At 34.1% G+C, this 19,002-nt stretch overlaps 1 protein-coding gene across 1 annotated transcript; it reads left to right on the plus strand.

The window, feature by feature from the left end:
• The first annotated feature begins 603 nt into the window (after nt 1-603).
• Nucleotides 604-18,637, plus strand: LOC113495316 (cardioacceleratory peptide receptor-like). Its single transcript, XM_026873988.1, has 10 exons — nt 604-760; nt 4,370-4,505; nt 4,798-4,901; nt 5,030-5,123; nt 6,049-6,144; nt 6,784-6,966; nt 9,028-9,123; nt 13,006-13,186; nt 16,577-16,709; nt 17,688-18,637. The coding sequence occupies exons 1-10, from the start codon at nt 650-652 to the stop codon at nt 17,835-17,837; spliced, it is 1,284 nt and encodes a 427-aa protein (XP_026729789.1). The 5' UTR covers nt 604-649; the 3' UTR covers nt 17,838-18,637.
• Nucleotides 18,638-19,002: the final 365 nt, after the last annotated feature.

The raw sequence follows: 19,002 nt of genomic DNA on the forward strand, positions 1-19,002 counted from the left end.
TACATAAAATAAAACATCGTCTACTTATCGTTACAGTACAGTACTCTGAGAATTCATTCTCCCCATTACCTCCAAAGATTTCATTAAAGATACGAGATTAATTTTACGATAAAGGTCAGATTAAACTTGGAACGTTTCATATAAATATTGCTCTATCCTTGATATAATAAGGATTGACGTAACGTCTAGGTCTTTTATTGATCTAAGATTATTATGTTACTTAAATCATATTGTTGTTTATTGATAGGACCTGTCAATTAACGCTGATATGATAGCAAACAAAAGATGTTTTGTCCTAATTTTGCTAGTCAATTATGTATAATATTTTGATGCTAAATATTAAATTCGTATTTCAGATATGATTGAAAGTATACACGAGGCAAAATTGAATTTTAGAATTTTTTTTTTTTCGTGTTAAAAAATTGTAGAAAACTTGAAGAATGTTATCCTTTTATAGTAGCTATTTTTCGCTAAAAGTAAAGAAATTTCAATTTCAAATGACGAGCCGTAAATAATAAGTTTTGTCAACCCTGCGACTAAAGAATTATCTAAGTTGTTGTACAGTTGTAGTGTGCTTAGCTGCATACTTCAGTTAAATTTATTTATTTGTTCTCAGGTACTGTAATCGCAAGATGTGAGTGACTGCACCATGGAGGAAGACTACTGCTACAACTGTAGCCTGTACACCGAGTTCAATGATACTCTGTACAGAAACACAACAAGAAATGAGACGGTGATCAACAAATTTTACTTCTATCAGGTAAAAAGATGAATTTATTTACTTTTTTCTTCTACGAGATCTACTTCTGCATAAACAAATATTCAAATCACGTGTACAAAGACTCCCAGACTCAGAACAAGCATTCGTTTATCACACGAATGCTTGTCCTCCGTGGGGTTCGAAACCCTTATCATCAACAGCAGTCCCGTGGCTGAAGCAGTAGAAGGGTTTTAGTCGAATATACCCTTGATGTTGGTTGAAGCCAAAAGCATTTCATTTTTAAAAAATAAATAAAGCCTCCCAATATCCCCCAAAGTAAGATTATACGCAGTATAGCGTCCTTCTACAACTACAAGTTTTGAAGCTTGTAATATGCCCTAAAAAAATGCAAAATTGGTTATTATTAAATGATGTAACGGTTTACTCACGCGTATTTATCGGGGTTGCCCGACTAGTTTCGGACCCAACCGGAGTCCTTAATCATGAGCAGACGCGGCGGGATCGCGAGTCGAGTTAACAAGAGTTCGAGTAAACCGTTACATCATTTAATAATGAATCATTCTCACGACAGTTACTATCAAAAATTGGTTATTGTAGTCTAAAGAGTAAGAATCTGTTCTAGAATCTGTTGAGTTAATCTCTGTTATTTTTGTCTGCAAAAATATGTAAGTCCTATAAAATAATATGAAGAACCTTGCATCTTAATAATTCTATGGGTACTGACTAAAAATAATGAATACAGATTGGCTTAACTTCATTAACTTGAAACCTAATTTTCTTCTATTTAATTAGGGTTTAGGCTCAGCAATTTTGTATAGAAATTAGTGAGCCTATGAATTTGAATGTGACAATCAACCGTCGTTTAAATCTACAACGGGAACTGCCTTACTAGCTATAAGATATATTAATCAGAATCACATACAACTTATTTTATACATGCGAAAGTTTTTAAATGTGGATGTTTGTAAAACTTTTACGCAAAAACATTTGGTCAAAATTTGGCAAACACATACTTTATAATCTCTATTTATACATAGGTTAGTGTTCGTCCCAATTTTATGATCCCGCGGCATTATTTTAAGTCATCATCCTAGCGGGCGTTCCCGGTGTCAACAGCTAGTTTATTTCATGATGAAACTTTTGCATCAGTATTCACGTATCAGACTACGTGTGAAAATGGTGATAAAAAAGTCATTAAACAAAGAAAAACAAAAGGCATTTAGAAAATTACTCACAAAAGTCAAAATGGGTTTATCCAAGTAAAAAGTTAATCTCAACCCAAATGAATGTCTCAACACGCACAAAAACTTTATACTCATACTTCGAAATCAACCAAGTACATTTTCGTAATGAATTTTCTCATTATTGCACGTGCCATTAAACGGAATGACCTGTCAAACTGTCACTCCTATAAAATAATATAAATTGCTGCCACCGATGTACGAAGCAAAGTTAATAGTCTGAGAATATCTAAGTTTGGAAGAGGACCAGAATCTGATCTAGATTATGGAATTTACTATTCTGTTTTCATGTAGTAAATATATTCTAGCCAAGTTATAGTAGTAATAGTATGTGTAGAATTATTTTTGGAAATATTTAAAGATGTAATGAAATTTTCGAGGATGGTAGAATTATAAAAGAATTTTACATCATCAAAATGCTTATAATATCGCAATTATGCTATTTGTTTGTTTGAACGCGCTAATCTCAGGAACTACTGGTCCAAATCGATTTTTTTTTTGTGTTGAATAGACCATTCATCGAGGAAGGTTAAAGGCTATATATCATCACGCTGCGACTAATAGGAGCGAAGATACAATGTAAAAAATAAAAAAAATTGGGCAGGTATAAATCATAACCTTTTTAATTTTCTAACCACGCGGATAAAGTCGCGGGCAACACCTAGTGTATTAGATAATTGTGTAATCATAAGTTTGTGACATGTAGATAAAGACGATTTACTGAAAACGGGGTAAATAGAGAGGGAATTTCAATTGTTTTAAAATGATTTTCAGAATAAAATAATAGATTACGATGTCTCTTGCTGTTTTATAATTTATAAGTAATCCCTTTACAAAATTCGTCCACCGGCCCTATGTATACCATTTTACTCGGTAAACAAAGACCTAGGTACAAACAAGAACTCATTTAACTTTTTATCCTTGGTCCTGTTACTTCTATACCCAAAGGGTAAAATCGCAAAACCCAATGCTGAGGCTCGCTGTCTATCCGTCTGTCCGTCACCAGCTATTATGTTGTGATTGTTGTATAATTGAAATTTTCATAAATGCTTAATGATATACTAAAAATAAAGATAGAAACTAAGCAACGTTGTTACGTGAGCTGTTTATAGTAACTCACCCACCCGATTAATTCTTCAGCTGATCTATACGGAATCGTGAAAAACCCGTGGGGAACGTTTGTTTGTTCGAGTTTTTTTTCTACCAACATAGCAAGCACATAATTATGAAATTGTTGGCAAATTCTCAACTCATAAAACTGGCATTAAGAACAAGTGAAAATTATAAATAGATTAAGTAGGAGAACATTCACTTGATGCAGTTTAAAATGTGCAGTTTGGAATTAATTTCGTCTACAGTTTGCTTCTAGCTAAGGGATGAGTCTAGACTCAATCTAGGTATTCTAATCTCGTCTAAGACTAGCTTGATTTAGGATATAGGGAGGAATTTAGGGGCGGTTTTGTAAGGAACTGTTTAATTAGTTTTAAGACATGATACTTTATTTTTTCCTTTTAATAATCTTCAAAAAAAGAGGTTTGTTTTGAGTTTGACGTATATGTCTCTCTGTCTATCTGCCTCTCTGTCTGTGGCATCATAGCTCCCGAACGGATTGAGCAATTTTAATTTCGTTGGTTTGTATTAATCGTAAATTATGTGTGAGTGTTTAAAAGCCGTTTAAAAGTTGTACACATGAATTTATTTCATTAACTATTTTAATTAATAAACTATAACTTGAGGCTGAGCAATATTTTAAATTATAACTGCCTCCACCTGCTCATAATTTAATTATTCGACATAAGAATATGAAGCTACAATTAATTACAAATTACTTCGACGAACTAATGTCTCGCAAGTTTGGTATTCAAACATTTAATTAATTTGCTCCAACATTTAGAGTGTGAAAATAATGATAACTAATTAAGTTGGGCAAACTGAAAGCTACTACAGAATACTTACAATCTAAAACAAGTCATTACAGCTAAAGAATTTAATACTATAACAAACAATTATGAAACTTCGTTTAAAATGATTTTAACAAAACAACAACGACGTAGACTACTTCAAACAACTATACTAGGCGTCCCTAAATTCTACTCTCCCAATGGCTTTGACAGTAGATAATCACGAACTCACTAACTGATACTATAATCTTGACTAAACTGAAAAATGTATTAGCCAGGTAGCCTTAGCCAAGTGCAAAAGGTAGCTACGCCAAATCTATTGTGCGCGACGTGTCGCTAATGGCAAGCATTTCGTGTGGTCCGCGAATTCTTTGATCGACGGTCTTTGTGCATGTGACTTGAATGTTTGTTGAACTTCCCACGTCATATACGTATTAAATACCGTAGTAAACATAGTTATCATACAAAAAATATTTATTTGTCATTTATTTCATATATGATCACAGTCAGCGCAACTGGCAATACTATGGATGCTGCTGGTGACGATAGTGGCAGGCAATGCGACCGTGGTCCTGGCACTACTGCTCACGAAGACACGGAAAAGCAGAATGAACTTCTTCATCATGCAGCTTGCAATAGCCGGTAAGAAAATTAAAAAAATATAGGACTAGTTACTGAAGGTAAAATGCTCTACTTAAATAGAAATCTTTTGTAAATTATTATTACTTGAGAACAGAAAAATAATCTTGTTTGGACTATTTTAATAAAATCTAGACTAGACTAGACTTAAATTATCTCCCTTCAAGTATACGAAGTAACTTAAGTCCAGCGTAATGGATTTAAAAGGTTTTTGAAACGAGATATTTTTTCGTATTCTCCAATAATTATATTTCTTTATCTAGTATTTTGAGAGTAATAAAGTATATTTTTACAGATCTATTAGTGGGACTAATAAGTGTGCTGCCAGACTTAATACAGAGGATAACGATCACTTGGCTCGCTGGGTCCATTACGTGTAAAATGATGAAATATTTGCAGGTAAGTCTTAAGTTCGTTTTCATGGATTTCATTATCTAAGCCCAATAGAAAAATATCAATAAGCTCGAAATAATTCATAATATAGTTTTTATTTTGTTTTGTTTCTTAAAGTTTATTTTTAACTCTAGGGGGTTGTCACGTACTCTTCGACTTACGTTCTGGTGGCTCTAAGCGTGGACAGATGCGATGCTATCACACATCCTATGAACTTCACCGGCAGCTGTAAGTATTCTATTATCAATTTTTGAACTTCTTTGACGCCTTGATTATGCTCATTTTGCCTATAACTATTACAACCATATTATTATAAACCCTCAAAGCAATAAAACAATGATTTATCCAAAGCAAGCTCTCTCACATGACCAAATTTAGTTAAACCAATTAATGAGTTCCATCATATAACGCCATCTTTCGGACACTTTAGGCAAACCAACACGTTGAACAAACCTACTTCTTTTTATCAAATCACAACAAGTTTCTGAACTCATACTGAGTCCAAAAATATACCAACGTGTCATCCAAAACTAGGTAAGAAGGAAAACACCGTAATTTATTTGTCACTCACATTTCTGATCGACGTCGGTCAACTGTGTTTTGGTAGTTATCTGGGCGATGACATCTTAGGGATGTCCAAACAAATATAGGAACTGATATTACATAAGATAGTTGAAATAATCTGGAATAAGTCGAACTTTTCGAGTACGAGGATTGTAAGTTAGTTTTATTTCAAGTTAAAGTGCGACGAAGTTGGAACTGTCGTTGCATATTTTGTAAAGTTTTCTTCTTGGAGCTGAGATTATTTTCTGCTTGGCAAAGTGTTACTTCTTAGCAGGGTTTATTATTATATAACTTTTTTCTATTACAATTTTATCCGTTTACTAGATCGTGTCAGCTGTTCCTACTCTCCAAATCTAAAAATAACCGCACAGAAACATAAGAAGAATTACGTACATATTTAACGTGCATTTAAAACAAAATCTATCCTCCAACTCATGCTCAGGCCAGAATTTAATACACGGCAATTTACTTATCAGGTATCTTAGGATTTGCGTTGCTTCTTCATGTTTCAACTTTTCAAGTTTATTCAATCATTTTTATTAAAGGCTTTCATCGTGTAGTAATTATAAATTTTTTACTTGTCAAACAGGGCGCCGCGCTCGAGCTCTCATCCTCGGAGCATGGTTCGTCAGTTTTCTATTCTGTGTCCCGATGCTGTTTCTATTCGACGAAGCCAACGTAGAAGGTACGTATCAAGCAGATAAAGGTCATTCCACTTAAATGAGTTATAAAGTCTCTAGCTAGTGTTTTAGAAGTCATCAACAGTCGTCATGTGAAACTTAAAAGCGTGATACAGCAGATGAGCTGTCTGGACTTAAATCTTAACCGTATTTATTTTATTAGGGTTCAGAAGTCAGAAAATGATAGAAATCTTGCAACCAACTTAAAACTGTGACGAATATTTTCGAAGTGCATAAACAGATTGAACATAAACATTGTGACAGTAAAACTGTTTAAGTAGTCGTAAAATATTAGAAGACGTCGACTAAAGTTTTCTTGTAAATAAAATAAAGTCGTATTTCTTTTCCATTCAAGATGTCAATGAGTTTCTTATGTTAAATCTCTTGAGAATATTTGATGACTTTAAATAATTCCATTAAAACTGTGTCGTAATAAATCCTTCTATCACACAGTAACAGATCACTCAAAGTTTGAAGAAGCTTAACTTTTCAACTCTATAAGCCAAATGCCGCTAACGCAGTGTAGTAATCCAAAATTCCTCTTTCATCAAAGCTGCCATAAAATAAACTTTAAGAGCTCTAATATACAGGAACAATATATTCTGAAATAAGGATATTATTTTCATTAATTTAATTAATTTTAGGTATCTACCAATGCTGGTCAAGTATCAGCAAGCTACAATGGAGGATATGGATGACGAGCGTTTTCGTGTCCCTGTTCGTCGCCCCTGCACTCACAATATCGGCTTGCTACGGTGTGATTGTGGTCACAATACGACAAAAAAGCAACCGAGTCCTGGGCAGAAGGGCGACAGCGACCAGACAATGTGAGTTCCACCAGTCATACTTAATTAATTAAACTGAATAATTAGCAAACTTTTCGCGGTATTTCGTTTAATTAGGAAAATTCGCACGGAAATGTGATTGGATGTACGTGATTGTGATGGATGTAAACCTAACGGAAATTGGATAATAGAATACGAATGCTTAATTATTTAACCTAATTTCATTTGTGCAAATAGGTTTTAATACGTATACACACGGGAGTTGTAAATGTTTAGGGCCAGATGAGAGAATTTTAGTATCCTTATAGCGACATAAAAACAAGGAATTGAACTTTGTTATCCTTCTCATAAAACTGTTCTTCTCATGTAAACAGTAGGTACGCATAGATGCAATATAAAACATAATATACCTACCAAATGATAGATAAAAGTCGGACGAAAACCAAAAACGTGTATAAAGGCACGTAAGTAGACTTTACTTTCTTATCTTATCTTTAAGTAAGTTCCCATGCACTGATTATTTAGTCTACAAATTCGTGCCTATGTACCACTACAGACATATCACTTCTTTCTTGCTATGGATCTATATTTATTTTATAAGTTTATCTAGCGGTAGATTGAGTCTATTTTCGACTAAAATGGTCTCGTGAATAAATATAGTAAAATACGGTAGTTTTGACCATTGGTCATTTAAAATGTATTATTTACTATCTTGAGTATAAAAGCTGTCGCTAAGCATACTAATTGAATACTCGTCGACTTATTTTAATTTTAATTCTTGGTCTGCGATGGTTTAGTTGGTAAAGCGATTGGTGCATTAAGCCAGTACTCACAAAACTGCTGGATACAAGATTTTAGATAAACCGTATTCCCGTATACTTTAAACTACAAAACATTCCTTATCTGAGTAATAGTAGTCAAAGTAATGTGAAGTAAAAGAAAACTACTAATACTTCAACAAAATCTACTCCCAAAGGGAGCAAAAACCTCAACAACAAAATAAATTATTCTTTTTGCGAACACAATAAGCTCATCATGCAAGTAAACATAGGCGAGAAGATGAAGTCAAGGTCGAATCAAGGAAACGTGACCAAACTGACGATGATGGACCATAAGCTATGGAGCCTCCTTGGTAAGAACCTCTGGATTTATACTGGATAATAAAATGTTATCCTTTTCATATTGAATACAGAGGTAAAGGAAAACGATGAAGTTATGAAGGATTATTTGGAAGCGGAAAATACAATAAGTGAACTCTTGGGTAAAGTCGATAAATAGAAATGGGTGCTGGAGTTTGGTGCAATTGAACCCGGTTCGGGGATTGGAAAATGATTTGATTCTAATAAGTTGTTTCGAGTTTGGTTCTATGTAATATTTGTAAAAATTTAAACAATGTATTAAGAGTTTCCAGTTTTAGCAGGTTTTGTAATATGTAAAAGTTGATTAAAAATCAGGATTACTGTTTATTTCCATGACTATTCACTTTATTTCAGATATCGAATTAGTTTTCAGTTTATGAAAAGTCAAGTCAAAAATTCCGTTTAAATTAATCTCCTTAGACCTTACTCCAACACCAACCCTATCAGTTATAAATTTACTCCTTCCGCATTCAAGCTCTAGGCTATATGCTTTCCAAGATAAACAGAGGGATATTTTTACACAGTAAAAAAGTTTTTTTAGAACCGGGAAGTGTAGCAGTATTAACATAGTTCTATAAGGACAGTAAATAATAAATGCGGACAACATCACATACATTGTTCTGAACCCAAAGTAAGTTGCTAAAGTACTTGTATTATGGAATTCAGATACAACGAAGATACCGCAAACATCCAGAAACGAGAATTTACTTTGACCCGACCGGGGATCGAACCCGGGTCCTCGCGACACCTTGAAACCGGTGCGTACGCCACACGACCACGGAGGTTGTCACACGGACAGTGTATCCTGACTATTATATTAAGGATGAAGCTTGAATTTTGACAAGCATTAAATCATCTTTATTGCTATCTATTTATATGTGTTTCTCACAATATAACATTCCAATATCTGTCTGTAAATTCTCTCTCTATTTGGATTTGGTTGTGAAAATATTTTTATTTGCAGACAGTGACGACTTGGACAGCCGGCGAGCGAGCAGCCGCGGCATCATACCGAAAGCTAAAATTAAAACTGTCAAAATGACTTTCGTTATTGTGTTTGGTAAGTAAAAACGAGCTTATACTAAAACGAGATACTTTTGCCATACAACGTGGCAATGCAGCCAGCCTTCAGGGCACGTTTCCCGACTTTGGCAGGGATGAGGATATCTTTTTTGACGCTTTGTAAATAATGTGTATTTTTCTTTTTATATTGATATAGCTTTCAAAACGTAAATATTAGTTTAGTTTAGTTCCTAAAACGAGATGTTCTATTGTTTTGATTTAAACAGTATGTAAAGTCAAAATTAATACATAGGCGTCGTCAAATAGACGTCAAATAATTGTCGTAATAATGTAAGCACATTGTACTTACATAGACAAAGTACCCCACAGCCCTAATAGGATTCAAGTGAGAAAGGTCATAAGTCTTGCCTTGCTAGGTAGCAAAATATTCACTGTTATTTAAAAGTATTTTATTATTTAACTCTTATTCAACTACAACATAGTCGAACTTTGAAAAATAAAATTTTCATGAAAAATACCTAAGTTTTCGCTTTTAAAAAAACGTACCGAAGACATGGTTATGAAAATATAATAACAACTTACACGTTATTTGTCACAATTGTGTAACACTATAAAAACATGACAAATTGATAGACAGCCTAGATAAATAATAAATTACCAGAGTACATTTGTATATGAATTTTTCAAGCAGCACACTTGATTATATCAAAAGTAGAGGCCAAATTGAAATAAACACATTTTTGTCAAGATCTCACTCTACAAACTTGAGTAGTTCAAGCATTCAGTTCAATGACAGAATAGGGATGTACTGATAATCTAAAGTAAACATATTTTTAATCTGTCAGATATAAGTTCAAAAATATACAATACATATTGTTTTTATCTTAATAATAAGCATGTTTTTTTTATGTTAGAAGGTCCTTAGTTTATCTACTTTACAAAAGGAATTGTAACCAAAATCTTAGCAAAAATTATGCATAGAAGTGACGTCATGCATAAGTTCCTTTCAGTTTTGATTTGATCAGGAGGAAATAAAAAATACTTACCCAATATTATTCTTTAAACTATCTGAAATCATTATGGAAATATCGTCATCCTTGTCAGGTTCATTACGGCTCCACTATTTTTGGATACTGAAAAAGGGAAGGGAACAGTTGGCTTAACCCCAAACGTACAAAAGCCCGCAGCATAATATCGACATCCTACTATACTAAGAGGTTGTTAATAAAATATGTACCCCAAAAGTTCAAGCGTTATATAAACCCTACCTATTTCCATAGCCGCGTCATCTCTAAGGTCAAATCTCTTAGAAAACAATAAGTCGTAAGAGCCATCACAATATGACGAGAGGCCACAAAAACTGAGGACAATAAAACCTCTTTACGATCCCCTCCATCATGTCTAACTGGAAGAAATTGTTGTTCTTACGGCTTTCGGGCTGACGACATAAAATACGCATAAATATATTAACACTTTAAGTGTTTACGTTGTGAGAACATTAAAGTCATATAATATTTTGAGTGAAATAATATATTTTTTTTCTTCATATTTCCTGGGTTCCTTGGTGAAGCTGGCCAGGTACATATTTTTTTTAAATAAGTATATGGACTATTTAAAGGATTCATTTTGTAAGATGACTTGGAGTACCGAACTACTAATTTTAAAGGGGTAACAAAAAGAAATCAAAAATAAAACATTGACAGATTTCCGTCTATTTGAATTTAATAATTATTATAGTCAAATATATGTCGTTAAAACACTTTTCCACTCTCCATCCTGCTCAAAAAAACATAGAAAACAAAAAACGAATCCCAATATGACCCACTTTTGATTTATTTTCCAAACGTATTATCACAAGTATATCTATCAATAGACATTCATTACAGCCGTAACGAAGGCGCGATCGATCTCAATCGTGTGTATCCACATTTACTTTCGTCTGATTACATGAATTACCATAATATTACGTGTAGATATTTGATCTCTAGCTTTTGTTTTTCTCTAGAACATTCGATTATGTGACACTTTTTGGGACATGGAGCTTCGTAATTTTACTTGATCGTCGAATGTTTGTTTGTATATTCGTACTTATTTGATTCTATGGCCTATGTGTTGACGTTTGAAGAAAACACAGAAAAAAGTAAAATATAAAAAAAATACAGAGGAAAACAGACATGCTCTTAAAAAGTCCCTGTGAAAGGCTTCTCTATTAAAAATAAATGTATTACATAAAATAATACCAGACTATAATGGCCACTGGCCTCCATAAAGAGGAAGTTTGAGGTTAACGATTTCAGAATCTAGGTTTCCTTACGATGATTTCCTTCACCATTTATAATGATTACTTTGAATAAATAAGAAAGTACGCATCACTTTGGAAAAGTCATATCAGTACTCGCCTGCGTTGGGATTTCACATTTGCGCTTACAATTCCACAAGGGCACAAGTCTGTATGAAATTCTGTTTTTTTTTTTCTATAATAAGAATAGTGCAAGATTAACACCAGGCTAACATAAATGAAGAAGAAAACTTTCTAACTAATATTAACTCAAAACACTACCGTCTTCCCAACACGCTCCTTTAATCACTCATAAACTTGCCCTGGATAAAAACTTCTGATACTTCTAGTTTATTTTTTATCCCGGTATCAACAAGAAAAGTCTAGAGCTTTAGATTACATTTTACAGGGGACGCAATAATCACTCCCGGGCGAGGAAAGTTTAAAAACTTTCGCTGTAAAGCTGGACTGTATTTTATTGGACCAACTTTAGAATGTATAATTTTAACGTTCCTGTCAAAGTTATTTGGCTAACGGTATTTTAATTTATACAATAATTAATGAATTTATTAAAAGTCTAACAATTTTTTTAGCATAATCGTCCTAATTGCAGTGTTAATCCTTTTAGTCAATTTGCTCGGAAATTTATGTATGTATCAGATTTGAATTAATAAAGTAGTTGTTGTAGTTATTAGTAGGAGTTGTTTTTTCAAATCCAGTACCCGTATTTTTAATCGTTAAAATGACAAACGTAAATTAAAACACGAAAGTCTCGAACCCAAAAGTCATAAATATTCAAATCCATCACCATTAACTTTTCATCATCGTTCCAAACCGAATGCAACGATTAACGAAAGAATTCAAACCATAAATATTAATATATCTTAATTGCCCATACCCCATTGTTTTCGAGGGCCCCATGGGTTTCCCCATTAATCTTTATAACTTTCAGTTTTATGGTGTTTTACCCCAATTCATTTCATCCATGGGTCTTGGTTGTATAATATTAGACTGGTACTTGCAGCGTCATGTTGGTCACTCGTTAGCTGTCAGCTTTTATTTAAACGATCGCAATAACAACTGTGTTGACTTATGGTTTTCAATTTTCGATGATTAATATGGTAAAATCCTCTGAGCTATGAAAATGTATTGATTTTATATGAGGGGACAGCATCTAGGTGGACGTCACGTTCTGTGATTCTTTGTACGAAATGATAAGCTATTTTTTTCTGCATGGCTGGAAAGCAGGATGCTTACAATAATCATTTTTTCTCTTAATTTGTTTATGTGACATGATACTTTATGTCCCGCAGTTGAAAAATTTTCTCCCTAGTTTAAATAAAGAACAATATTATCCAAAAAAAATCTCTGATTTTGTTATTGTACTTATGTTCACATTTTAACAAAATTTCTTCTTTCTACTCACGTTCCATAATTGAATGTTTGCCATCCCTTTAGGTGCCACTATTCTACAAAAAAAAAACCCTTTTTAATTCTTCGTATTGTAGGTCTGCTGGAAGAAATCTCGTTTAGTAATAAGCAGTACCTTTTAACACTACGATTATAATTTTCTGTCCTTTGTTAACTAGTGTGTACATAAATATCAGATCGGCATACATTAACGGCTATTTCTGTTCCCAGTATTCGTCCTCTGCTGGTCTCCGTACATGATCTTCGATCTTCTCCAAGTGTACGGGTACGTGCCGGACACTCAGGCTAACATTGCTATAGCCTCGCTCATCCAGAGCCTCGCTCCGCTCAACTCCGCAGCCAACCCCGTCATCTACTTCATATTCTCCAACAGGATATTTGTTAGCCTACGGTAAGTTAGAAAAATCTCTTTAGCTGGTGGTGTGATGAAGACGCAAGGGAACGTACCGGGTAAATTTCACAGTCTGTGGTAGACTAGTATTAAAGTTAAGTTTGAATAAAACTTCTTTTTAGGTATTTTTGTATATGTTTGTCGTTTAATTTAAATAGGAACACAGCTCACCGCTAACATTGTTTTCCTTACGACAAAACCTCAACTTAGTCTAGGCCTACACATAAAAAGGGCATTTTATAACATCATACTTTATTATAATAATCTTAGTACTGAAAACGCGAGAGAGAAAAAAAGAATGCCGTGGTATGGTAAACTTAAGTGCCTTGTATAATTTATACATTTACCGAGATTCTGTTGCCGTTTTAGCTTGTTAATGAGTTTTAAGTCATTAGAGTAAATTTCATTTTATTAAAATTTCAAGGATAAGGCATTATCAACATTTATTATGCACCTAAAAGGATACATTAATTTGTAAGAAGTTCGGGCCTGGTATCACTTCTTAATAAATATTATTTGTTAAGACATTTTATTGGAAGTAGAAATTGTAGACGCTGAGCAGCGCATTACACAGTCGCTTACCTTGCAAAATTGTAATATTGTAATCTTGTCTTGCCTAAAAATTACAGCAGCCTTAGAGCAATCCTGTAGCGAGACTGGTCAATTTTAGGAAGAAGATTGAATTATGTTTTAATATCGAACCACATATTTTAAATTCAAACTTTTTCCAAGAGTCAAGTTGCACTTATGGTCTCTTCCTATTTCAGCAAAATAATGAAAACCAACCAGTGCTGCGTGATTGTTTACCTTTCTCCAAACGCTAACTCTGGCGAATCACTCTAATCTTCTAAACTGACGTAGCAAAGTCACGTCACTCTTCAAAAATAAATGCAGTGCCCATGTTTTCAATGTAGGTCATGTTTTTTATTCATTTCTTTATTATTATATGCCTCTATCTAACCACATTCAACTTAAACTTTTTAATGCCATCGGCAATCCATCAACTTTTTTCCGAAAAAACAAAATAATGTACAAACAAAAAACTGAAATAAAAGCGAAACTTAATACAATTAAAACTCGAAGTCACGCGCTTCGGAAGAAATTCGACAAGAAAGCAGTCAATTATTAAAACAAAGCATTTTAAAGTATCGTGACATTTCAGAGTATTTAGAATAGATAATTTTTATGCCCCATTAAATCCTTTGAGGATTTATATCGCTAATTATTATTTATTCTCTCATTCTCATTTTTTTTTAAGTCGTGACTAGAATTTCTGGTACTTACACAGACGTGTCTTATCAAAAACCGTCAACTTTCGTTTTTTAAAAAAAAGCTACTCAAACATTATTAAATTTAATAATTGTGTCTTTAAAATAAATAGGTACCTAAAGGTTTTATGTGATTGTCCAAAACAGAATCTTTTTCAACGTAGCGTCGCTAAGTTGGAGATATTCACAGCGTTGAAAGATTAGGATAAACCTTAAATAGTTTCTTTACTTTCTTATTAAACTTCAAGTCTTATTAATTTTCTCTAATTTAAATGGAGATAAATAAATATTATATTTTCTTTCGACAATTTTATGTCATGTGTCATGTTTTCACGTTATGTTTAAAGAACTGATTTAGATAATATATCAAATATCCTCATATTTAGAGCAATGTCTATGGATGGTATGGCGGTACGTCTAGGTGCGCTATGCAGTAAAACATATATGCAACAAAACATGCATTTTTTATATTGTCATAAAAACATCGGATGAGCTCATTTCCAAGCATACTTCCACATAAAAGAAAACGCTTTTACGTTTTAAAATATTTGAAAACCAGAAATAGGGTTTAAGTAGGGACTAACGACGTCGTCAAGCGACTAACATGATACTGAATACAACGTTACGACGTAAAAGTGCACTTAACCAGTAAACGGTTTATGCTTTTTAGATCATAAACCTTATTTAGTGCTCTGTAAGAGACTAGCTGTTGCTCTACTGCTTTTATATTAGAGAGGGTTTTCGTCAACATTTCGTGAGTTAGATCCTACTACTATTATAAAGGCGAAAGTTTGTAAGTATGGATGTATGGATGTTTGTTACTCTTTCACGTAAAAACTACTGAATGGATTTGAATGAAACTTTACCACAATATAGCTTATACATCAGAATAACACATAGGCTACAATTTTTGAGGTTTCTAATGTGAGGTCGTAAAAAAACACATTTTTTGCGCTTACATTGCAAACGCTGACTGAATCCTACAAGATAGATAGAAGACAGATAGATAGATAGAAGGCAGGTATAAATTATAACTTATATCTTCTAACCACGCGGACGAAGTCGCCGGCAACAGCTAGTTCATTATAATTTGATGAATGGTTTACTTACACGTATTTATCGATATTGCCAGATTAGTTTTGGAGTCTCTGGACCCAACTCAGCCCAGTCCTTAGACTTATCATTAGGCTAAGCGGCGTCGCCACTTGTGTCTCAAAATAATAATCATGATAGCAAGGAAAATATTCTTATTATTGCTTTTTTTAATTTGAGAATATCATAACCATCATCACGATATGAACTAGAGGCGCAAAGACAAGACAGAATCGAAAATCAAATGAAGGCTTTTGTTGAGCAGTTAAGTAAAAAATTGATGAAGTATTATTGGGACCTTTTTGATTTAATATGTAAGAACATGAATACCTCTAATAATATTCATGTAGAAAACCCATTTTAGAACTATCAAATAGTTTAAACGGATTATCAAATTGCTTTGCCCAAAACGCGTAGTTAAATAAATAATTCCAACAGTTTACCCTCGAATTAGTTGATTTAAACCAAATTAAATTAAAACTTTATTAGATTAACGAGATTAACTCAAACACTCCATTTTACAACATAAAGTATTGGAAATAATACTTTAATTAACGTTGGAGCCAACTTTGCCGTTTATGTACACATTAAAATATTTAATTAGTTATAACCGGTGAGTGCTTCGGCACTTCATCTTAATACTGTTTTTTTAATTAGTTTCGTAATTTTATTAATATACGATTATAATATTGTTTATAATTATAAACTGTTTTTCGTTATACATGTCTTACGAATATCAGACCTAATATCAGTTGAAAAATAAAGATACCACACCTATTTATAATTAAACTTTATTATTATTAAATACTTTCTATTAAATATTAATGCATTTAAAAAATTGTTTTATATTTCATCGAAAAAATAATAGAAACTACATTTTGAGAGGTTATTGTGGTACCTCATCAATAATGTTGACATTGCAAACGAAAGCTAGCATCATTCAGTACGTAACTGCTGTCTTGCAACTATTAATGTAACTTGCAATATAATGGGACAAGAATTTATGCTATAACACAAGGATTTCCTACAGGAACATCCCACCATACAAGTGGCTGTGGTGCTGGGTGCGGGCAAGCGACAGTCCCATCGGGAACGAGTCCCGCGCACACACCGAGCTGCTGACGTCATCACACAGGAGGACACGACACGAACTTACTATACGAGTGAGTGGGATATTATGAAGTAGTATTAAATGTTGGTCAATTTTTGCGAGCGGTCTTTTTAGTGTATTTTTTTTATCTGCTATGTACCTATTGTTCCACGGCCAGGCAAGGCCTTTTTTTTTTTTTTTTTTGTTTAGGCGGGGGAATCCTCATGGACACCCACTCCCTCGGGGAGGAAATGGGTAGTGTCAGACTTTTACTGACTAAACCTGAACCGCCGTGCTACGTCATCCGCGTTTTTGTGTCGGTGTATGGCAATGCGTTGCAATCCTTCATACACCGACCGCGGGCTTCCACCGGCCAGTAATGTGGGCCGGTAGGTCACTTTCTTGTGTTGTGTGGAGGCCGACGTGTAAAGAGCGTCGGCCTCCTCGCCTCATATTGGGACCGCATCCATAGCACCGAATGTGGCCCTCCGCCGTGGGTAATATACTCGGACGACAGACACCCCCGTGCCGTCGCCCAGAACCCTAGTTAGGGCGGGAGAGCGCGCTCATGCGCGGCTCTGCGCCGCCCCACTCGACGTCGGCGTATGGCGGGCGCGCTGGGGTCAGTTTCCCGAACGCGCTCCGCCGCCTCCTTCTGTGACATCACTGTTTCACAGAAGGAGGCCAATGCATCCCACGCCGCCCGGCTGCCGATCGCTGCAGCGATGACAGCCGACAACTCGGCCAGGCAAGGCCTGATTGAAAACCTTCCGTGATTCTCTAACCTAGCGCCACTTGGAACCAGATCACTCTCTTTGAAACTATAACATCTGTTCTTCCTATTAGAAACTAAGGTTCGAAATAAAGTTCATCATATCGTTGAAAAAAACAAACTTAATATGTAACCTGAAACAAACAAAACATCAAGTTAAACGTAAAAGTAGTCAGAACTTCTTTAGAAAATGTTGAAGTCATTGATGTTGCCACATTAAGGAAAAATGGAATTTATCATTTACTTATTTGAAATTAACATATTATTCCTTCAATCTAGCTGAAAGACGACAGCGTAAAGTTCCCGAAGCCACGTCTACACCAATGCAACAGCACCAACTCCAAAAAGGTCCGCTTACACCTCCCGGACCAACCGATCAACAACAATTGCCATCCAGTCCAAAGAAGGAGAGAAGACACATTCTTGTAGTGTATTATATAACATAAAGATATATATTAACTTGCAAGGTGTATACTTAAAAAATGTATATGTATAAACGCCATAGGTTGTTTAGGCCGCAACATGTCTTTTCCTTCCATACTTTTCTATCTGACGTCATTGGCTGCAAACATTCTTTGCAACCATATTGTTTCAAAAAATTTCGCAATTTTCGCAGTGTCAATGACAGCGTAATAGTTCCTTTGTATAATTAAGTACACAACTGCACAAATCGTTCCCGGTTCATATTTCCGTGTTTTTTTTTATTCCAACATAAATAAACAATGTCTTCACCGATTATAATGCACGGTGTATTGTTACAATTATAACCACCTTTTGAGTGACACTGGCTGTATTTAAAACTAGCCTGGAATGTTCTACCGTTGGGAAAAGGCCTCCTCACTCTTCTTCCAATTGCATCTCTCATTAGACATTAGACCAGTTCAGTAAGAAGACAGGACATGCCACCATTTTTATCCGGGTCTGCCCAAAGAGTTGCTACTTTATTTGTTATTTGTGGTTTCTCTTCATATGACTGTAAACTGTATATTTATAACGTAATGTATACTGTGTATTTCTAATCTTTGTGTAATTAACGAATTAAATAAGTCAAAATTATACGTGTTTGTAAATCGAACATAGTTCTAAGTAAACGGTTTGAGTGTAAGATGTTTATAATTATTCAAAAATTAAGTAAATGTATTAATTATAGTCTACTGTTATTATAAGTACATTAAGTATAAAACACGATTTTTAAATTATAATTTGCGCTTATCAAAGTAAAGCAAAAACGGAAAATGTTGTTAAATTTTCAATTTTCAATAAAACATAAAATTGATAGTTTGCGTTTACTTGAAGGCTATCAAATAATTATTGTTTTATAACACATCATTCAAGCCTAGTCACAATTGAAACAACATATAAGTGCTTTGAAATAGTCAGCTATCTTCAAGAAGGCGAAATAATTAAAAGTGTCTGACCGTATAAAACTGTCGCTGGCAGAAAAGAAGGTGAGAATGTTTTTAGATACGAACTCTTTCGGTCTTCTCACACATACTTTTAACTCGCTTAATCTCTATAGCATTTGGCATAAAGATGTACCTAATAACTGTTTTATTATAAAAATAAGTAGCAAACAAGATACAGGGACTACCTA

Source organism: Trichoplusia ni, chromosome 6 (assembly GCF_003590095.1).
Source record: "Trichoplusia ni isolate ovarian cell line Hi5 chromosome 6, tn1, whole genome shotgun sequence".
Taxonomy (NCBI): Eukaryota; Metazoa; Arthropoda; class Insecta; order Lepidoptera; family Noctuidae; genus Trichoplusia; species Trichoplusia ni.